At 45.2% G+C, this 24095-nt stretch overlaps 1 protein-coding gene across 2 annotated transcripts in view; it reads right to left on the bottom strand.

Moving 5' to 3' along the window:
• LOC133537856 (sodium channel protein type 2 subunit alpha-like) overlaps positions 1-24095 on the bottom strand; it is a 137564-nt gene that overhangs the window by 3216 nt on the left and 110253 nt on the right. For both annotated transcript variants that reach the window (XM_061878941.1, XM_061878939.1), the window contains 9 exons: positions 15082-15214; positions 14849-15003; positions 14579-14752; positions 10149-10271; positions 7257-7532; positions 7137-7193; positions 6898-7035; positions 407-511; positions 69-339 (listed from right to left, as the gene is read on the bottom strand). In XM_061878941.1, coding sequence (XP_061734925.1) covers positions 69-339; positions 407-511; positions 6898-7035; positions 7137-7193; positions 7257-7532; positions 10149-10271; positions 14579-14752; positions 14849-15003; positions 15082-15214 — 1432 coding nt within the window. The remainder of the gene's footprint in view (positions 1-68; positions 340-406; positions 512-6897; positions 7036-7136; positions 7194-7256; positions 7533-10148; positions 10272-14578; positions 14753-14848; positions 15004-15081; positions 15215-24095) is intronic.

Raw genomic sequence — 24095 nt, 5'->3', positions numbered from 1 at the left:
GAAGGAAAACCAAAAGTTGTTAGTGAGGCATGACAGGGGACACCGAAGGAGACGTAAATGGGTCCTACCGATAATCGAGAGAACGACGACGATGAAGTCAAACACATTCCAACCGTTTGTGAAAAAATACTGCCGCAGTGCGATCATTTTCAGCAAACACTCGCCCGTGAAAACAAAAATGAAGACACAGTTGATCCAGCCGAGAACTCTTTTTTTATCAACTGACTGCTCATCAGTTTCCACCATCATGGTGACCATGTTCAGCCATATTAGAATCATGATCACAACATCAAAGGCTTGTTTGGTGATGATGTCAAATACGTATCCTTGGATCTTGTTCTGAAACCAAACAAAGAAACCACAATGGTGATGACGGAGGGAAAGACTTCATGTTAAAGCTACGTACCGAAGGTCTGGGAATTGGCTTTTGTGGCTTCTTTGAGCCCAGCTTTTTCATGGCATTGTAATATTTCTTCTGTTCTTCAGTCATGAAGATGTCTTGGCCTCCAAAGTATAGAGGGGATGAAAGAAAGGTTAAATCACTGCAAAAATAACACTTGACAAGAAAAATATTTCAAAACTACTGCATATTGCAGTACACAACATGTACTGCAATGTAGGACATGTCTCTATCCTGGCTGCTCAGTACAATAGCAATACAACAACAAGTACATGTACTCCAGAAAATCAACTGTGTTTAATCATTGAGCAACACGGAAGACAGGAACACACATGTCTTTCATTTTGGATATGCATTGTTATTCAAGTAGAAGGTCTACAGTACAGGGCAGGCCTATACTGTACATGGGAGTGGTCAGCAATGTGAAGAGGCATCCTGCACTTGTCCAACATCATAAATGCCATTTATCACGTACAACATTGTTGTTCTACTGCGATGAGGTGGCGACTTGTCCAGACCCCGAACGGGACAAGTTGTAGAAAAAGGATGGATGGTGTACATGCAGCGACGTCATCAGTAGCAACATGACCTTTTTCTTTGAATTTAATTTACGCTATGGGCCTGATTTACTAAGACCACAAAGCATCGTGAGCACTCAATAAAATAGCGTGTACAATTAGTGGGCGTGTCATTTACTGCATGTGCAATTGTAAAGTATTGCTAACCGCCTTATTTAAATGAGGATTTGGAGTGTATTGGGACTCACTTTTATTTACTGTACATTCATGTTGTAATGCTCCTCCTTCCTGTGGCGTTTTCGGTTTTCAAACATGCAGCAGACATCTGGGCGTTTTACAAGCAGAGCCTATATTGGATGCCGTTGGGCCCTGGGGCTGATGCTGTTCTAGCCCGCTTTACAGTACTCTCCACTTGGCTCCATGTGGTCTAGACGTTGGCCTAGTGTCCATCTGGTGCTCAGCAGATTGAATTGGTGGCAGGTCTTTTGGGATGAGGACTGTAACCTGCCTCTGTTTGTCTGAGTAGGTCATCCTCAGGTGCTCCTCTCGTTTCCTTTATAGGCACTTCAAGAGTTCAGCTTTTTTCCTCGACAAAGAGGTTTTTGATGAACTTGTGGGATTTCTATAGAAGGCAGTCCTCATTTGCCCTTTCTTTCTATGTTGCCTCCACAGATATTCTGCTCTTGGTGAAGTTGCAAGGCGTTGTCCAATGTCACTCTGCAGAGCCTCGAGTCCTTACCCTTCTCCTACCTCGGCATTCTTCCACTGCTTTCTTTCACAAGGCTCTCAATCTCCTGCTGTCTCCTGGACTGGAGTTGGGCTGATGTTTCCTTTTGTGTTGCTGCTTTGTACTCCAAATCTCTGCTCCATAACTGTAGATGATGTCTCCAATCTTTTCAAGATTCTTTTTTGTTTTACATCTTATTTTAGACTTTTGATTGATTGATTGAAACTTTTATTAGAAGATTGCACCGTACAGTAAATATTCCGTACAATTGACCACTAAATGATAACACCCCAATAAGTTTTTTCAACTTGTTTAAGTCTCCGTACCAAATGAATTATTAATTAATAATTAATGATTAATAAATAATTAAAAAAAAACACACAAGTCATACAATATAATTGTAATCATCTCAATAACCACCATGGCCCCTTGTGAAAAAGTGGTCTAATCCACACCAGTGTTACCTGCCAGGAGCGTGCGTGTGCAGTTGCTCACTGCTCCTGCAAATGGAAAGTCTGTGCAGTGCAAACAATCCAAATCCAACTTAAACTCTAAAGAAAATTGACACATAACAATTTGTTCTGTACGGTTTTCAACAAGGTTGATGTTTTAAAGAGGAGAAGAAGGTGGTCTGCATTAACAATCTTTTTATTGACCAAAACTGATTACAGTCGGCCATAACTATACCAAAATAACATCAGCAAAAAAACGAAAAAAAAAAACAGGTCACTTTCTGTCATAATCACACCAATTATATGTTGTATTAAATGGGTAATGAGTGATGACAAGTTCTTATGACAGAATGTGGGTGTGGCATGGCGCCAAATGTTGATCTGATGACTCGCCACAAAACATGAAAGGTTATTAAGTCGGCTCCACAAGTTTAGATCTTGGTCATAATTGGTAGAAATGATGTTGATGACAGCCTAAAGTACCCCATGGGTCAGTACTTGTTCATAGTCCTTTGAAGAGAGCGGAACTTGGCGGCGAGATCTGCCCCACGACATCACCAAATAAACTTTAGATCACCAAATCTACCTCCAAACTGAGTTAAGGGTTTAAGGTCAGGGTCCACGTAGTAGACTTAAGACCTTTAGCAAATCATTATGTGGAATTAAATGATGGAATGGATTAAGCAAGGAAATCAAACCAAGCACGTCCATGATTCAGTTCTAGAGACTGTTCAAACGACAACTACAGGTCTTCTCTTCACAAAGTACAAAGAAAAACAATTATGATAAACATCTGGAACCTTTTTAAAAATATATATATAAATGAATATTTATGTTTTGAAAAGTTGGTTACTTACTTATGGTATATTTTTTATTCAATGTTCTGTTACCAACTGAGAACAAAGAAATGGGATAAAACTGCTATGACATGGAAAAGGGTAAGATTAAATAATTCAACCACTTTATTTATATAGCACATTTAAACAACAAAATGTTTCCAAAGTGCTGCACAACAATATTAAAAATAACATTCAAATACTATCCTGAGCTCCACCAATGACTGAATAAAAACTAAAACTAAAAATAAATACATATAAAAACAATATAAAATAAATATGATACAAAAACGATTTTAAGGGTGAAACCAATTAAAACAGTAAATAGAAATCAAAATTTTAAAACACAAAAGGCAACAGAGGACCACACAACTCACGTAGTTTTAAAAGCCAGAGAATAAAAATGGGTCTTATGACGAGACTTAAAACACTCCACTGTGGGAGCAGTTCCAACATGGAGGGGCAGAGTGTTCCAGAGCTTAGGGCCCACCACAGAGAAGGCCCTTTCTCCCCTGGTCTTAAGTCTGGTCCTGGAAACCACGAGCTGGAGCTGGCTCTCGGACCTCAGAGCGCAAGCAGGATTGTAAATTTGGATGAGGTCCGAGATATATTGAGGTGCCAGTCCATGTAAAGATTTAAAAACAAAGAGCAATATTTTAAAATCAATTCTAAAATGAACAGGGAGCCAGTGCAAACTCTCAAGGATTGAGGAAGATGTTCTATGAGTCGGTGGTGGCGAGCGCCTTCTTGTACGCCGTGGCTTACTGGGGCAGCGGGCTGAGAGCGAGGGACACATACAGACTGGACAAGTTGGTAGAGAAGGCCAGTAACGTGGTGGAAGTGGAGCTGGACTCTCTGGCGGTGGTGTCAGAGAGGAGAAGTCTAGCAAAACTCCTAGCCATTAAGGACAACACCTCCCACCCACTACACTCGCACCTTGTGGAGAGAATGAGCTCAGTGGAAGGCTCAGACTCTCTAAATGTAACACGGAACCACACAGGAGGTCCTTCATACCGACAGCCATCAGACTCTATAATGCATATGTTCCTTGACTGCACTTAAATGTAGAATATATGTAGAATATATTTATATCATTTATATATTATATATATAATATATGTTATATATTATTTATTATTATCATTGTTTATTGGGAGCGAACTCTGGTGCTGAATTTCCCCAAGGGATCAATAAAGTACATTCTATTCTATTCTATACAAAGCAATTAGGATTTAACATCAAACAAAATAAAGCATAAATAAAAACTATTCCATACATCAACTACCTCATTTGCCATTTCCACTGTTCACTTTCTTGAAACTAAGGTGGGGGTATCGGGTGGGACGTGACTGCAAGTGTCCTGTGTGCCGGCCGACTCACGTAAACTAGGGTCAGGGTATCGGGTGGGACGTGACTGCAAGTGTCCTGTGTGCCGGCCGACTCACGTAAACTAGGGTGGGGGTATCGGGTGGGACGTGACCGCAAGTGTCCTGTGTGCCGGCCGACTCACGTAAACTAGGGTCAGGGTATCGGGTGGGACGTGACTGCAAGTGTCCTGTGTGCCGGCCGACTCACGTAAACTAGAGTCAGGGTATCGGGTGGGACGTGACTGCAAGTGTCCTGTGTGCCGGCCGACTCCCGTAAACTAGAGTCAGGGTATCGGGTGGGACGTGACAGCAAGTGTCCTGTGTGCCGGCCGACTCACGTAAACTTGGGTCAGGGTATCGGGTGGGACGTGACCACAAGTGTCCTGTGTGCCGGCCGACTCACGTAAACTAGGGTCAGGGTATCGGGTGGGACGTGACCGCAAGTGTCCTGTGTGCCGGCCGACTCACGTAAACTAGGGTCAGGGTATCGGGTGGGACGTGACTGCAAGTGTCCTGTGTGCCGGCCGACTCACGTAAACTAGAGTCAGGGTATCGGGTGGGACGTGACTGCAAGTGTCCTGTGTGCCGGCCGACTCACGTAAACTAGGGTCAGGGTATCAGGTGGGACGTGACCGCAAGTGTCCTGTGTGCCGGCCGACTCACGTAAACTAGGGTCAGGGTATCGGGTGGGACGTGACCGCAAGTGTCCTGTGTGCCGGCCGACTCACGTAAACTAGGGTCAGGGTATCGGGTGGGACGTGACCGCAAGTGTCCTGTGTGCCGGTCGACTCACGTAAACTAGGGTGGGGGTATCGGGTGGGACGTGACCGCAAGTGTCCTGTGTGCCGGCCGACTCACGTAAACTAGGGTCAGGGTATCGGGTGGGACGTGACCGCAAGTGTCCTGTGTGCCGGCCGACTCACGTAAACTAGGGTCAAGGTATCGGGTGGGACGTGACCGCAAGTGTCCTGTGTGCCGGCCGACTCACGTAAACTAGGGTCAGGGTATCGGGTGGGACGTGACCGCAAGTGTCCTGTGTGCCGGCCGACTCACGTAAACTAGGGTCAGGGTATCGGGTGGGACGTGACCGCAAGTGTCCTGTGTGCCGGCCGACTCACGTAAACTAGGGTCAGGGTATCGGGTGGGACGTGACTGCAAGTGTCCTGTGTGCCGGCCGACTCACGTAAACTAGAGTCAGGGTATCGGGTGGGACGTGACTGCAAGTGTCCTGTGTGCCGGCCGACTCACGTAAACTAGGGTCAGGGTATCAGGTGGGACGTGACCGCAAGTGTCCTGTGTGGCGGCCGACTCACGTAAACTAGGGTCAGGGTATCGGGTGGGACGTGACCGCAAGTGTCCTGTGTGCCGGCCGACTCACGTAAACTAGGGTCAGGGTATCGGGTGGGACGTGACCGCAAGTGTCCTGTGTGCCGGTCGACTCACGTAAACTAGGGTGGGGGTATCGGGTGGGACGTGACCGCAAGTGTCCTGTGTGCCGGCCGACTCACGTAAACTAGGGTCAAGGTATCGGGTGGGACGTGACCGCAAGTGTCCTGTGTGCCGGCCGACTCACGTAAACTAGGGTCAGGGTATCGGGTGGGACGTGACCGCAAGTGTCCTGTGTGCCGGCCGACTCACGTAAACTAGGGTCAGGGTATCGGGTGGGACGTGACCGCAAGTGTCCTGTGTGCCGGCCGACTCACGTAAACTAGGGTCAGGGTATCGGGTGGGACGTGACCGCAAGTGTCCTGTGTGCCGGCCGACTCACGTACACTAGGGTCAGGGTATCGGGTGGGATGTGACTGCAAGTGTCCTGTGTGCCGGCCGACTCACGTAAACTAGGGTCAGGGTATCGGGTGGGACGTGACCGCAAGTGTCCTGTGTGCCGGCCGACTCACGTAAACTAGGGTCAGGGTATCGGGTGGGACGTGACCGCAAGTGTCCTGTGTGCCGGCCGACTCACGTAAACTAGGGTGGGGGTATCGGGTGGGACGTGACCGCAAGTGTCCTGTGTGCCGGCCGACTCACGTAAACTAGGGTGGGGGTATCGGGTGGGACGTGACCGCAAGTGTCCTGTGTGCCGGCCGACTCACGTAAACTAGGGTCAGGGTATCGGGTGGGACGTGACCGCAAGTGTCCTGTGTGCCGGCCGACTCACGTAAACTAAACCCCGAGGTAAAAGAGGGGCGAGGTTCCATTCAACGCTGGTGGCAGCTTTATTTCTATTTGCATCTTCTCCTGCCAGTGTTATGGCCGTCCTGTTGATCAGCATATAGTCTGCATGTTTCCAAGATGTATATTTATATTCACGCTAAATGGAGTGTGCTCTTTAGTTGGCTAGGAGATCAGCTTTGCGTGGGCCATCAAGTTTGCACATGTTTTAATACATGCAAACCCTGAGTAGATCAGGCCCAGTGTGTACAGCACGAGGTAGCAAAATATGGACAAGATGCATCGTTACACTCCAACTGGCGACTGATTGCATTTCCAGTATTTCCTTGGAAGAAATGACATGTGTTTCCCAGTCGATTGTTTTCCTCTTATCGGTTGCTCTCCAAATCATGCAGTACATGTCGTTAGAAAGATGAAATACTTATCTTTTTCTTTTGCTGATTGAAATTGTCTATTATGACACCAATGAAGAGATTAAGGGTGAAGAATGCTCCGAATATGATGAAAACAACAAAATACAGATACATCTTCAGGTTCCTCTCATATTCGGGCTGTTCTTCATGCTGTAATAGTACAAGACAAAATACAATCGTCGTACTTTAATGACCTTTAGTCTTTTGTCCTGAAAAACAACGGTAGGAATGGTAAGAGCGAAGGCACTTACCTTGTTTGGGGAGTCTACAGCCGCATACATGATGTCCATCCAACCCTTGAAAGTAGCCTGTGTACATAATAAGCAACTTAGACATTTCATTTGGGATCTGGAGGTCTGGATCCTACTCACCACTTGCAGCAGTGCCAGGTAACCCAGTCCCACGTTGTCAAAGTTGATTTTAACATTCTTCCAACGAGCTGCCTCCTTGCCTAAGGCCAGACATTCTGACTTGTTCTTCACTTCCCAAGGCTTAAAATTCTCCTCTGTAAATCTGTTGAGACAGTGGTAGTACTTTCCCGCAAACAGGTTGACTCCCATGATGCTGAAGATGAGCCAGAAGATGAGGCACACCAACAGTACATTGAAGATGGATGGAATGGCCCCCAGCAGGGCATTGACCACCACCTGCACAACATCAAAGACACCAACATTACCTGTCAGATTTTTATTTGCAGTCTTTGGTTCATTCAAAATCCAAAAAACGGTTTTCTTCAAATAGATTTCAAAGCACGCAGCATTTCATCAGCTGCCATGCATCATTGTTCATAAAGACATTTGCTGGTCTACTTGATGGTAATGTCACCAAGGGCCTGTTGGACACCACGTGCTAATCAGCCTGTGCAATCTATAGAATGGTGTGTACCAGTGGTAAATGGCACTCAACATGCCCACTCACCCTGCATATGCAACTCAAAAGTGGCGCCTTGTCGAAATGAGGATTTTAGCACTCATTTACTGCCCGTTCATCTTGTCGTGCTGCACTGTTGCTATCTTCTCAAAGCTTTTACAAGCAGTCCTGCAGTGCATCTACATTTACACCACTTGTTTTCCAAATATGACCACTCTCACGTATGATGCAGGATGTTGGTGTGACTGTCCATTGCCAAACGGCTTCTTTGCAACACAAGCACTCATCTTACTGTCAGTTTGCACATCCTTCTGACAAGTGCTAAATATTGCGCCCCAGAAGGATGAGTGTTGATAAATCACACTGCGAGTGCTATATAACTACACTTGCATTTTCTTCTTGTGGGCGTTTCAATGATCAACATATATTTTGCATATTAAAGAAGAAAGGAGAAAAACGGATTGCACACCTTATTCTGCTCACTTAACAGACACGGTCACCTTTTCACACGTTTAGTTAATCAGCTTTGTGTGTGCTATCAAGTTTGCACATCTTTTAGTACACGCAGGATGGATAACCCTTCACACCATTTGACGTGTTTACGGCAGCACATAGGGCAGGGGTCAGCCACCTAAAATGTTGAAAGAGCCATACTGGATCAAATATACAGAAAACAAATCTGTCTGGAGCTGCAAAAATGGAAAAGTCTTATATCGGTGTTATATGGAGGCAACACATGACCTAAGTGTCTATATTAGCTGCAATAGCCTACTATCAAAATGACTATGTGTCGCAGGCTGAAGCAAATCTTTGTTGACAAAAATGTTGAAATGTAATATTTGTTCTACACATTTTCACAATATTGGAAAACATTTGTAAAACTTCTCAGAGGATGAGAAAACTCCTGGAAATGTGTCATGAGGGCAGTTCTCCTTCCTTTTTTTTTTCCTCTTGTCTGCAAGTCTCTCCCTGGTCGTCAGTTGCAGGTGTGCTGCCAGCCCTCCAAGCCCACCTGCACCTAATCAAGGACCTGATTTAAACCCCGGATCTCCACCCAGCTGGTGCCTGTGGTACACCCTAACCTGAACACTATCATTCTGACCTTTGCCCTGGAACCTTTTTTGACCCCTGTTTTTGTATTTCCTCAGATGCTGAACAGACTTTTTGATCCCGTCTTCCTGGACCTGACTTTGGTTACTCTTACATTTTTTTCTCCAGTGATTTTTTGTTATTAAAAAGCCTTTTTACTGATCCGCAATTGGATTCATTTTTTGAAACCTTAACAAAATGAGTGTCTCAGGATGGCCAAAGTGTGTCCAAGTGAAAGGAAAGGGCAGGCTGTCTTCTTCTAATAGAATTATTACAATCTTTGGCAAGCTGGGAAATGTTTGCTGTGGTCTGGAACAACATGGCACACAAACAACTATCAGACATGCAGCCAATATTACATAGAGTTAATTTGTCATGAGACATGCAAATATAAATTACATTCAAAGAAGATACATGTTAAGGATATTATATGATGCCAAATATAGCTACAAATGAGGAATAATGATGCAATGTGTACATACAGCTGGCCTAAATAGCATGTTAGCATGGATTAGCTTGTAGTCATGCCCTGACCAAATATGTCTGATTAGCACGCCACACAAGTCAATAACCTCAACAGAGCTCACCTTTGTGCATTCACGCACAGCATAGAACTTTTGGTGGACAAAATTAAATCATACCAAACACACATTTGGTATATTCGCACAGAGTTTTGGTTTTGATACCAGACATGTGTCAAATTGACCCTCCTTATCATTGCAATCAGTAAACTTGTTCTTATGCTATGTGAACTCACTATGTTCTCTGCTGGCTGTACATATCCTACTAAGTCACACCTACACTGTTTCAATGTCCATTTCTCTGTTGATGCAATTGTTGATGACTGAAGTACTGATATCAACCAAAGCTCCTCATCCCAACCCCCGGATTGTAAATAATGTAAATAATTCAATGTATATACTATGATGATTAACTTGTGTGATGACTGTATTATGCTGATAGTATATATTTGTACCATGAATTGATTAACGTGGACCCCGACTTAAACAAGTTGAAAAACGTATTGGGGTGTTACCATTTAGTGGTCAATTGTACGGAATATGTACTGAACTGTGCAATCTACTAATAAAAGTATCAATCAATCAATCAATCAATCAATCAATCAATCAATCAATCAAATCAATTACTGCAACAGAGGAAAACAGAAAAACATGTTTTTCTGTTTTGGATCCCGCAGTCTTTCAATCTTAACTGTAATAGACTCTAATTGTCAACTTTGTAAAGCGACAAAGTGGGGAACAGTTTTTCATTGCCCAAATCAAATATCCAAATAGATAACTTACCCTCATACCCTCAAACCTCGACAGGGCTCTGAGGGGCCTCAAGGCTCGCAGGGTTCTCAGAGACTTGATGGCACCAAGTTCAGCTAATCCCATTGCATTGGCTGTCAGGCTGACCAGTGAAACCTGGAACACATACATTGCCACAGTCACAATCCAAACAAAAGAGACACGCACTTTGAATCACTTTCTCCAAGGAGTATAGCATCCTTGGGAATGCCTCCAGAATCCAACATCTAGCAAACATACTTAAAAAAAACCCCTCAAAAAACGAGCTATATGCGTTACTGTGGAGCAAAATTCACATCAAAGCATATCAGATACATATTATCTAGACCACAAGTACCGTATTTTCCAGACCATAGAGCGCACCAGATTATAAAGCGCACTGCTGATGAATGGTTAAGTTTGGATCTTTTTTCATATGTACGCACACCGGTTTTTAAGGTGCATCAAAAGAGTCATATTATTAAGATTATTTTCTAAAGGTAAAAGACTTCCTTGTGGTCTACATAACATGTAATGCTGCTTCTTTGCTCAAAATGTTGCATAGATGATGTTTTACACATCATCTGCAACTCACTTTCTGACAGTCTCTTCAGGATGCACCGTTTTGTGGGCGCTCTTATTTACGTGCCTCCACTTGGACAGCGTCTTCTCCCCGTCATCTTTGTTGTAGCGGTGTAGCGTGCAAGGACGGGAGTGGAAGAAGTGTCAAAAGACAAAGCTAACTGTTTTAATGACATGGGGCTAGAATGTTCATATATTCCCCGTTGAGATGAAAAATGTCTTAGAATCCTTGCAAAGAAACAGGGTGGTTGAGTGGGATTGGGGGTAAACAAACACTTTCCGTGTTGTTCTCGTGACCTAAATGGCTGTGATAGTGTCCGAACTTGACAAATTATATCCTCAGTCATCTACTTATCAGGTGAGAGGCATGATTTATGATCTACAATAAACTTACAGGGAGCAGGGAAGCAAGGAAGCAGCAGACCACTGCATGATGTCAACATATGGACACACGGAAGTGATAATGGCGCCGCTAAGAATAGTTTGTCTGCGTTACCCCTTATGATAACAATATCACTCATACTTGGTTAACAGTCAAGCCACAAAATGTAAATTGAGTAATGTTGGTGCCTTTTTGAATGTTTTTTAGCAGATTTTATGGGCGTAATAGTGGAACTCCCATTGGCTCTGCTGCAAGCAGACTTTTACATAAGTTCTTATAGTATTTAAATTGCATTTGAAAAAATCCATCCATCATGTTGTTCATAATAATTGTTGCCACTGAAAACAAGGATTCTACAATACTGGTTCCAAGAGTGGAAGACAGCAGCATCCTTCCAGATGTCAAGACTGCCATTACAGAGGACCTGAATCCCAGATACACTTCACCCCCTACTCTACAGGACTACCCCTGACTCTACAGGACTACCCCCTACTCTACAGGACTACCCCTGACTCTAACAAGGATTCTACAATACTGGTTCCAAGAGTGGAAGACAGCAGCATCCTTCCAGATGTCAAGACTGACATTACAGAGGACCTGAATCCCAGATACACTTCACCCCCTACTCTACAGAACTACCCCTGACTCTACAGGACTACCCCCTACTCTGCAGGACTACCCCTGACTCTAACAAGGATTCTACAGTACTGGTTCCAAGAGTGGAAGACAGCAGCATCCTTCCAGATGTCAAGACTGCCATTACAGAGGACCTGAATCCCAGATAAACTTCACCCCCTACTCTACAGGACTACCCCTGACTCTAGAGGACTACCCCCTACTCTACAGGACTACCCCTGACTCTACGGGACTACTACCTAATAATAATAATAATGATGGATTAGATTTATATCGCGCTTTTCTATTGTTATATACTCAAAGCGCTCACAGAGAAGTGGGAACCCATCATTCATTCACACCTGGTGGTGGTAAGCTACATCTGTAGCCACAGCTACCCTGGGGTAGACTGACGGAAGCGTGGCTGCCAGTTTATGCCTAGGGCCCCTCCGACCACCACCAATCATTCATTCATCATTCATTCACCAGTGTGAGCGGCACCGGGGGCAAGGGTCAAGTGTCCTGCCCAAGGACACAACGGCATCGACTTTGATGTCAATAGGTGGGAAGCGAACCTGCAACCCTCAGGTTTCTGGCACGGCCGCTCTACCCACTACGCCATGCCACCCTACTCTACAGGACTACCCCTTACTCTACAGGACTACCCCCTACTCTACAGGACTACCCCTTACTCTACAGGACTACCCCCTACTCTACAGGACTACACCCTACTCTACAGGACTACCTTCACAGATCTACTGCCCTGGATCCCAGCTTCAAGTGCCTGTGTCACATGGACCCTGCCCTACGCCAGACAACAAGCAGGGACCTCACCACTGAGATGAATTAGTTTTTCCAGTAATAATGGCTTTTATTAAATGTTACTGCCACATTTTTCATGTCTATGAAACATGAAAATAAATAATAAGTTGAATGAATCAACACATTTGTATGAAGAGCCAACAGGAGCAAACTTGGACACATCTCCACCACCAAAGAAGTCGGCGATGGCAGAACTTAGCCAGCTTGGACATGGACAGCAAGACACTTGCTGACATTATCACAGAGGAGGTGGCATCCTACCTGCCAGCCAGCGGCGTTACAGTGGATGGTGTTCCACTGACACGGTGGACAAGCAATGAGTGTGAATACCCTCATATTGCCAAGATGCTATCTGGCTGTGCCAGGTACTTCAGTTCATCCACAGAGAGTTGCCAACAGCAGCTGTGCCAGGTACTTCAGTTCATCCACAGAGAGAGTTGCCAACAGCAGCTGTGTCAGGTTCTTCAGTTCCTTCCCAGAGAGTGTTGCCAACAGCAGCTGTGTCAGGTTCTTCAGTTCCTTCCCAGGGAGAGTTGCCAATAGCAGCTGTTCCAGGTTCTTCAGTTCCTTCCCAGAGAGTGTTGCCAACAGCAGCTGTGCCAGGTTCTTCAGTTCCTTCCCAGAGAGAGTTGCCAACAGCAGCTGTGCCAGGTTCTTCAGTTCCTTCCCAGAGAGTGTTGCCAACAGCAGCTGTGCCAGGTTCTTCAGTTCCTTCCCAGAGAGTGTTGCCAACAGCAGCTGTGCCAGGTTCTTCAGTTCCTTCCCAGAGAGAGTTGCCAACAGCAGCTGTGCCAGGTTCTTCAGTTCCTTCCCAGAGAGAGTTGCCAACAGCAGCTGTGTCGGGTTCTTCAGTTCCTTCCCAGAGAGAGTTGCCAATAGTTTTTTTCAAACCATGAGCTGACCTAAGCTTTGCTTTTATTCTTGTATTCTTCTTTGATGCTGTGGATATAGACTTTATTTCACTATCCATGTTTCAAGCAAGATGATTTGCCTTCTTATAAGTTGTTTTTATTCATGGTCTTTGCTCCAAGTTTAAAGAATAGAGATATGCCTTATTATGATGAACTTTCTTTTGCATCAATTATGTTAAAAAGAAGATATTGTGCCTTGTGCACTTTAAGTTGATTCGATATATTTTCATTTAATCATTTGAAAGTGAGGCAGCACAGTGGAACAGGGGTTAGTGCATGTGCCTCACAATATGAAGGTCCTGAGTAGTCCTGGGTTCAATCCTGGGCTCGGGTTCTTTCTGTGTGGCGTTTTCATGTTCTCCCTGTGACTGCGTGGGTTCCCTCCGGTCCGGGTAATCCGGCTTCCTCACACCTCCAAAGACATGCACCTGGGGATAGGCCCCTCCCACCTCCAAAGACATGCACCTGGGGATAGGCCCCTCCCACCTCCAAAGACATGCACCTGGGGATAGGCCCCTCCCACCTCCAAAGACATACACCTGGGGATAGGCCCCTCCCACCTCCAAAGACATGCACCTGGGGATAGGCCCCTCCCACCTCCAAAGACATGCACCTGGGGATAGGCCCCTCCCACCTCCAAAGACATGCACCTGGGGATAGGCCCCTCCCACCTCCAAAGACATGCACCTGGGGATAGGCCCCTCCCACCTCCAAAGACATGCACCTGGGGATAGGCCCCTCCCACCTCCAAAGAAATGCACCTGGGGATAGGTTGATTGGCAACACTAAATGCTCCCTAGTGTGTGAATGTTGTCTATTTATGTTGGCCCTGTGATTAGATGGCGACTTGTCCAGGGTGTACACTGCCTTCCACCCAAAATGCAGCTGAGAAAGGCTCCAGCACCCCCCGCGGGACACGCGGTAGGAAATGGATGGATGGATGGAATTTAAAAGTGTTAATAGACAAAAAGACCAAATTTCTGTTTATTTGTCTTGTTTTTTTTTTTTTGCTGATCCGAAAATGATCCGATGCGTGACTCTGATCCGAGAAAGTATCCGAACAGTGAGTTTTTTGGTCTGCGGTACCCCTAATAGTAACATAGGTGATTGTTAATGGGAATCATTCAACTTGCCGCAACAATGAGGAAGTCGAGCCAACACCAGGCGTTGGTGAAATACTTGGCAAAGCCATAGGCCACCCACTTCAGCAACATCTCCAAGATGAAGATGTAGGTGAACATCTTGTCTGCATATTCCAGCACTGCTTTGATGTTCTTCCTGGTCTCAATGTAGACATCTTCAAAAGCCTGGATGGGAACAAAATGGAGTAGATAAATAGACATTTGATTTAGTTGTGCAACTGCAACACACGCAGGATCATTCTAACATGACACTGGACTTACTAATGCACCGCTGCTAAGCAGGATCATGAAGATAATGAAGCTCTCAAACCAGTTGTGCTCCACTATCCGGAAACAGGTCTTTCTGAGAGTCCACCACATTTTCCACCTGCCCACCTCCACATTTACTTGGCAACACCGGAATCTTTGCACACAGGCTGAGCAAGGATAAAAAAGTTCTGTTTTACTTGACCGTAAAACTCAGTAGCTGTTTCGTTTGAGCTAATAATATTCACCATTAGGAAAGCAGGCGTCAGGATCCATAGATTCCTCAAATTCCAGGTCTATGGACTCGCCTCCCTCTCCATTTTCCCCAAAGTCCACTGTGCTGCCCTCTGAGGAGCTCATATGGCCATCAGCATCTGCAGTCTAAATGGATAAAGACAAATATCAGACTTATATATATATATATATATTTATATATATATATATATATATATATATATTGTGCATACCGTATTTTCCAGACCATAGGGCGCACCGGATTAAAAGGCACAATGCCGATGAGTGGGTCTATTTACAGACGAAAGGCGCTCCAGATTATAAGGCGCATTGAAATAGTCATATGATTATTTTCTAAAAGCAAAAGACTTCCTAGTGGTCTACATAACATGTAATGCTGCTTCTTTGCTCAAAATGTTGCATAGGTAGGAAATACTGTCAAAGCGCTTTGGGCTCCTTAAAAAGGGGTAGAAAAGTGCTATACAAGTACAACCCATTTACCATCCAGATGATGTTTTACACATCATTTCAACTCACTTTCTGACAGCCTCTTCAGGATGCACCGTTTTGTGGGCATTTACATGCCTCCACTTGGACAGCGTCATCTTTGTTGTAGCGGTGTAGCGTGCAAGGACGGGAGTGGAAGAAGTGTCAAAAGATGGAATTAACTGTTTTAATGACATTCACACTTTACTTCCATCAATGACGGAGCAGCATCTCCTCATCCATGGCTCACTAGTGCAACAACAACGCCCGAAATGTGTCCCGTGAAAAAACATCCCACCAGAACTTTCTAATAACTAAAGTTCCTTGGGTGAATACTGTAAACCCACAACACTGGTAGTTTGTCTACTGACAGATATAATTAAGAAATGTACACTACTTTATATTAGAAATGGCAGCGGAGACTGAATGCCCCACAACAAGAAGATAGACAAAAAGAAGGAGCTTACGGATTATGATGTCGACACGGACTACAATGACGGATGCGCTCCAATTTTCAGAATTTATGTAGATCGCAAATACACATCAGTAGATACCGAAAGGTAAGAAAAAATGTTTTTTCATAATATTGCCAAACAAAACGCCAGACAGTGTCTGCTAATAAGTGCCATTTTTTTCCACATTTTTTTCCCTTTTCACACACTATAGTAGTACCTGTATGTTTGAGCATAGCACGTCTGACTCCGGTAGCTGTAATGCTCTGACAACCCATCAAGCGGTGTGGCTTCATAGCTTACCAAAGTCGTTGTAAAACATTTTGATAGATTTTTGGGCGCCGTGTGTAATGTTGTATATTTTCAATAGAACATTTAAAGTTTTGGTGTTGCTTACTGCCGTCTTTTTACAGTCTACACATACTTCTTATGTGTGGCTGCCATCAAATGGTCACAGGTATTACACCATGCACCAAAAAATTGCTTTGAGGTTGGTAAGCACAACCAGAATTATTCTATACATTAGGTACACCAGATTAGAAAGCGTACTGATTTAACCCCCAATTCCAAGCCTTGATGCTGAGTGTCAAGCAGGGAGGTAATGGCTCCCATTTTTATAGTCTTTGGTCTTGGCCGGGGTTTGAACTCACGACCTACCCATCTCAGGGCGGACACTCTAACCACTAGACCACATTGACATTGTCCTCTCCAACTTGTGGGTTTTGAAGACGAACCCCATGACAAAGTCTAGATATGTAATGTTTTGATAGCTCTACGTAGGTGTTAATTATATATTTTTGCAGTTTGCAGTAGGGTTGGAAGGTCTACTGCTACCCCAGTGTAGATAAAACATGTTGAAACGGAAAAAAAGCAGATATTAACAGTAAATGAAAAAGTAGATTAACAACCCATTCTTACAGTTTGTTCCTCATAATGTGTAGAAAATAATAGGTGTATGAAGTACACAATGTTACTGCATTATTAGGAGTCTTTATTTGTTCACTTACTCCTAAAAGACAAGTTGTCCAGTAAGTTCAACATTTTATTTAAGGACAAACTTCCAATAAGAAACATGTTTAATGTACCCTAAGTCTTTCTGTTAAAATAAAGCCAAAAAAGCCACTTTTGTGTGGTCCCCTTTAATTAGAAAAGTATGGAAGAGTACTGAAAAGGATGAAAATACATTTTGGTATCGGAACGACACTAGTTTGTTGTGGTCTACAACTGCACTACTATTTTCTTCTTGCCTTGACGTGGGACCTCAGCCGAGGATGTGGTTGTGGCTTGTGCAGCCCTTTGAGACGCTGGTCATATGAATCAACTTTGATTGATTGATGCGTCGTAATGTGAGCTGTGCCTAATATTTTGTCCCTTTGCAGCGTGGTTCTGCATCACTGCCAACTCCAATGAAATAATGTCACGCCAATAAAAGCTGAGCAATATCATCTCTGGGAAGGCAAGATTCTGCGGAGCAACGTGATGCAGCGTCGAGCAGGAGTGCAGGCAGCATCTCCGCCTGAACGCAGGGTGTGGCCTAAGAGCTCGTGGAGGAGAACGGGCGGAATGGCTTCCGAGTGAATGCAGGAGGAGGCCGGGGCCGTCCTGGGACTGGCTAATGCAGTGCGGGTAATGATGGAAGCATGTTAGTGCAAGATGCTAGGACTGAGCACTACACTTAATGTCTTTGTGCCACCAATTAAGCTCCAATCTGCCCACTCCAAATCTCTCAGTTATTTCTCGTACATTGGAGAGCAAACACGTAGTACAAGCAAAGGAATATCACACTACTTTTGGGATCTCAAGCATTCCAACGTACATCAACATCAGTAAGCCCAGAGAAAGTATTAACTTGTGAGAAAAACACTGTTTTGCTGTCAGTAAAGACACGCCCACTCATTTTAAAACTGGAAGAGGAATTAAGTTAGGAAAGAAATAAACAGCAGTCTGCTGAAAGCTTTTGGGGGTAATTCATGTACATCTCCATTATGAGTGTAAAGTGCTCTTAGCCCAAGTCTCCCTAAACATTGTTTTGCAAGGAAATACTCAGATGTAACCTGTTAAACACGTGGAGAGAAACTAGCACTTGTCCAAGGGAACACCCAGAATTATGTCAACTGCTATTTTCTTCTCCCTATCACCTTTCCTTCTTAAAGGGGAACATTATCACAATTTCAAAAGGGTTAAAAACAATAAAAATCAGTTCCCAGTGGCTTGTTGTATTTTTGGAATTTTTTTTCAAAATTTTACCAATCCCGGAATATCTCTAAATAAAGCTTTAAAGTGCTTTATTTTCGCTATCTTCAAAACCACTCTCCATTTCCCTGTGACGTCACACAGTGCTGCCAATACAAACAACATGGCGGTTACCACGGCAAGATATAGCGACATTAGCTCGGATTCAGACTCGGATTTCAGCGGCTTAAGCGATTCAACAGGGTTACGCATGTATTGAAACAGATGGTCGGAGTATGGAGGCAGATAGCGAAAACAAAATTGAAGAAGAAATTGAAGCTATTGAGCGAATAGCTATTGACGCTATTCGGCCATAGCGTGGGTGTACCTAATGAAGTGGCCCATAGCATGGCTGCCTTATTAGCATCGCCGGTAAAATGTGCGGACCAAACGATCAGGACTTTCGCATCTTGTGACACTGGAGCAACTTAAATCCGTCGATTTGTAAGTGTTTGTTTCACATTAAATGTGGGTATCTAGTTTCAAATGTACATATAGCTAGCGTAAATAGCATGTTAGCATCGATTAGCGTAGCATATTAGCATCGATTAACGTAGCATTTTAGCATCGATTAGCTGGCAGTCATGCTGCGACCAAATATGTCTGATTAGCACATAAGTCAACAACATCAACAAAACTCACCTTTGTGATTTAGTTGACTTAATGGTTGCAAATGCATCTGCAGGTTATCCATACATCTCTGTGCCATGTCTGTCTTAGCATCGCCGCTCAAATGTGAAGACACTCTGGTACATTCAATGGGGGTCTGGTGGCAGATTTCTTGCCAGTGGTGCAACTTGAATCCCTCCCTGTTAGTGTTGTTACACCCTCCGACAACACACCCACCAGGCATGATGTCTCCAAGGTTCCAAAACTTAGTCGAAAAAATGGAAATTAACAGAGCTGAGACCCGGTGTTTGTAATGTGGAAATGAAAATGGCGGGTGTGTTACCTCGGTGACGTCACGTTCTGACGTCATCGCTAAAAGACCGATAAACAGAAAGGCGTTTAATTCGCCAAAATTCACCCGTTTAGAGTTCGGAAATCGGTTAATAAAATACATGGTCTTTTTTCTGCAACATCAAGGTATATATTGACGCTTGCATAGGTTTGGTGATAATGTTCCCCTTTAACAATTGTATTGCCCGAGCCCTATCCCATAGGTACATCATGCATTGCCCGAACACTATCCCATAGGTACATCATGCATTGCCTGAACACTATCCCATAGGTACATCATGCATTGCCCGAGCCCTATCCCATAGGTACATCATGCATTGCCTGAACACTATCCCATAGGTACATCATGCATTGCCCGAACACTATCCCATAGGTACATCATGTATTGCCCGAGCCCTATCCCATAGGTACATCATGCATTGCCCGAACACTATCCCATAGGTACATCATGCATTGCCTGAACACTATCCCATAGGTACATCATGTATTGCCTGAACACTATCCCATAGGTACGTCATGCATTGCCTGAACACTATCCCATAGGTACATCATGCATTGCCTGAACACTATCCCATAGGTACATCATGCATTGCCCGAGCCCTATCCCATAGGTACATCATGCATTGCCCGAACACTATCCCATAGGTACATCATGTATTGCCCGAGCCCTATCCCATAGGTACATCATGCATTGCCCGAACACTATCCCATAGGTACGTCATGCATTGCCTGAACACTATCCCATAGGTACATCATGCATTGCCCGAGCCCTATCCCATAGGTACATCATGCATTGCCTGAACACTATCCCATAGGTACATCATGCATTGCCCGAGCCCTATCCCATAGGTACATCATGCATTGCCCGAGCCCTATCCCATAGGTACATCATGCATTGCCTGAACACTATCCCATGGGTACATCATGCATTCCCTGAACACTATCCCATAGGTACATCATGCATTGCCCGAACACTATCCCATAGGTACATCATGCATTGCCCGAGCCCTATCCCATAGGTACATCATGCATTGCCCGAGCCCTATCCCATAGGTACATCATGCATTGCCTGAACACTATCCCATAGGTACATCATGCATTGCCCGAACACTATCCCATAGGTACATCATGTATTGCCAGAGCCCTATCCCATAGGTACATCATGCATTGCCCGAACACTATCCCATAGGTACATCATGCATTGCCTGAACACTATCCCATAGGTACATCATGCATTGCCTGAACACTATCCCATAGGTACGTCATGCATTGCCTGAACACTATCCCATAGGTACATCATACATTGCCCGAGCCCTATCCCATAGGTACATCATGCATTGCCCGAGCCCTATCCCATAGGTACATCATGCATTGCCCGAGCCCTATCCCATAGGTACATCATGCATTGCCTGAACACTATCCCATGGGTACATCATGCATTCCCTGAACACTATCCCATAGGTACATCATGCATTGCCCGAACACTATCCCATAGGTACATCATGCATTGCCCGAGCCCTATCCCATAGGTACATCATGCATTGCCCGAGCCCTATCCCATAGGTACATCATGCATTGCCCGAGCCCTATCCCATAGGTACATCATGCATTGCCTGAACACTATCCCATAGGTACATCATGCATTGCCCGAACACTATCCCATGGGTACATCATGCATTCCCTGAACACTATCCCATAGGTACATCATGCATTGCCCGAACACTATCCCATAGGTACATCATGCATTGCCCGAGCCCTATCCCATGGGTACATCATGTATTGCCCGAGCCCTATCCCATACGTACATCATGCATTGCCTGAACACTATCCCATAGGTACATCATGCATTCCCTGAACATTATCCCATAGGTACATCATGTATTGCCCGAACATTATCCCATAGGTACATCATGCATTGCCTGAACACTATCCCATAGGTACATCATGCATTGCCTGAACACTATCCCATAGGTACATCATGCATTGCCTGAACACTATCCCATAGGTACATCATGCATTGCCTGAACACTATCCCATAGGTACATCATGCATTGCCTGAACACTATCCCATAGGTACATCATGCATTGCCTGAACACTATCCCATAGGTACATCATGCATTGCCCGAGCCCTATCCCATAGGTACATCATGCATTGCCCGAACACTATCCCATAGGTACATCATGCATTGCCTGAACACTATCCCATAGGTACATCATACATTGCCCGAGCCCTATCCCATAGGTACATCATGCATTGCCCGAGCCCTATCCCATAGGTACATCATGCATTGCCCGAACACTATCCCATAGGTACATCATGCATTGCCCGAACACTATCCCATAGGTACATCATGCATTGCCCGAACACTATCCCATAGGTACATCATGCATTGCCCGAACACTATCCCATAGGTACATCATGCATTGCCTGAACACTATCCCATAGGTACATCATGCATTGCCCGAACATTATCCCATAGGTACATCATGCATTGCCCGAACACTATCCCATAGGTACATCATGCATTGCCCGTACACTATCCCATAGGTACATCATGCATTGCCAGAACACTATCCCATAGGTACATCATGTATTGCCAGAGCCCTATCCCATAGGTACATCATGCATTGCCCGAACACTATCCCATAGGTACATCATGCATTGCCCGAACACTATCCCATAGGTACATCATGCATTGCCTGAACACTATCCCATAGGTACATCATGCATTGCCCGAGCCCTATCCCATGGGTACATCATGCATTGCCCGAACACTATCCCATAGGTACATCATGCATTGCCCGTACACTATCCCATAGGTACATCATGCATTGCCCGAACACTATCCCATAGGTACATCATGCATTGCCCGAACACTATCCCATAGGTACATCATGCATTGCCCGAACACTATCCCATAGGTACATCATGCATTGCCCGAACACTATCCCATAGGTACATCATGCATTGCTGCACCATGCTATTCCTAATCTCTCCCAACAACTTGCCATGGTATAGTTTGAAGTGGTTCAAGCCTCACCTGTAAGGCAGAACTTCATAGCTAATATTCTACATAATTATAATTGACCAACCCCTCATTGTTTACCATTTTTAATAACCACACATTGAAAACAAAAATGCTTAAATGTCCGCAGCGCAGTGTTTCATCCTCTCATTGTGTGTCTCCTTTGGTGTCAGGCAGCACATACATTATGGGCGGCCTTACCCAGCTCCACTCATTCAGGCTGTACAGTAGAGATGTGAACAAGTCGAGCTTTTTGAAGTAAATAATGGGAACTGATTCCCAGCTGCCAGCCCTTTGTTTGCCAGCCATTTGAGTAACAATTGCCCAGGTACGTTGTATTGTAGTTGTGTTGTAAACACCAAGCAGGATAGTACAATTTTGCATTCACAACTTTATCTTGTCAGACGTTATTTTTAAGTATTACTTGTATATTTTGTGTACTTGTGCTGTAAAAGGTTTACATTTTCTTTTAGAAATAGTGATCTCATTGTCGACTGGAATGGAATATGATAGCACGTTACAGCTGAGATAGGCTCCAGCACCCCCCACCGCCCCGGAAGGGACAAGCGGTAGAAAATGGATGTGTGATAGGACACAAGTAGGGGATTTTATTTTTATGTTTCATTGCCATGCAAGTCTTTGTGTTTTATTGCTGTGGATTTTAAAATGCATGTTTTTATATTTTAGGATTTGATTGTATTTTCAATTGCACGTTTTTATATTTTAGGATTTGATTGTATTTTTAATTGAATGTTTTTACTCCTTGTGGACTTTGTTGGTATTTTATGACATTGCCCCTTTTATCTGGTTGCCCCTAACAACCAAAGTTCCCAATCCAACGGCACGGGTAATTGGACACAGCTGTGGAGCATTAGGACTGCACGTTTATAAGGAGGAAGAAGGCTTTACCGCGACACAGGTTCGAGAGCAGGGTCGACAGAGGAAAACAGCCGGCTTTGCCAGGAGGAGAGGGGACGGCAGGTTCTGGCCGGGACGGGAAGAATCTACAGGCTTTGCCAGGAGGAGAGGGGACGGCAGGTTCTGGCCGGGACGGGAAGAATCTACAGGCTTTGCCAGGAGGAGAGGGGACGGCAGGTTCTGGCCGGGACGGGAAGAATCTACAGGCTTTGCCAGGAGGAGAGGGGACGGCAGGTTCTGGCCGGGACGGGAAGAATCTACAGGCTTTGCCAGGAGGAGAGGGGACGGCAGGTTCTGGCCGGGACGGGAAGAATCTACAGGCTTTGCCAGGAGGAGAGGGGACGGCAGGTTCTGGCCGGGACGGGAAGAATCTACAGGCTTTGCCAGGAGGAGAGGGGACGGCAGGTTCTGGCCGGGACGGGAAGAATCTACAGGCTTTGCCAGGAGGAGAGGGGACGGCAGGTTCTGGCCGGGACGGGAAGAATCTACAGGCTTTGCCAGGAGGAGAGGGGACGGCAGGTTCTGGCCGGGACGGGAAGAATCTACAGGCTTTGCCAGGAGGAGAGGGGACGGCAGGTTCTGGCCGGGACGGGAAGAATCTACAGGCTTTGCCAGGAGGAGAGGGGACGGCAGGTTCTGGCCGGGACGGGAAGAATCTACAGGCTTTGCCAGGAGGAGAGGGGACGGCAGGTTCTGGCCGGGACGGGAAGAATCTACAGGCTTTGCCAGGAGGAGAGGGGACGGCAGGTTCTGGCCGGGACGGGAAGAATCTACAGGCTTTGCCGAGAGCGACCGGGTGGACGCACGCAGGCTGGGAAGGAACCCCCGGACCACACAGTAGACCCCGCAGGCTACCGGAACGAACCCCAAGACGTCCACAACAGGCAGGGGCAGAGAAAACCCTTCCGCCCGAGTAAGTGCCGTACTGTTGTGGATCTGTGGGGACACCCAAC

Source organism: Nerophis ophidion, linkage group LG19 (genome assembly GCF_033978795.1).
Source record: "Nerophis ophidion isolate RoL-2023_Sa linkage group LG19, RoL_Noph_v1.0, whole genome shotgun sequence".
Lineage (NCBI taxonomy): Eukaryota > Metazoa > Chordata > Actinopteri > Syngnathiformes > Syngnathidae > Nerophis > Nerophis ophidion.
This window is presented reverse-complemented; position numbering and strand designations above follow the sequence as displayed.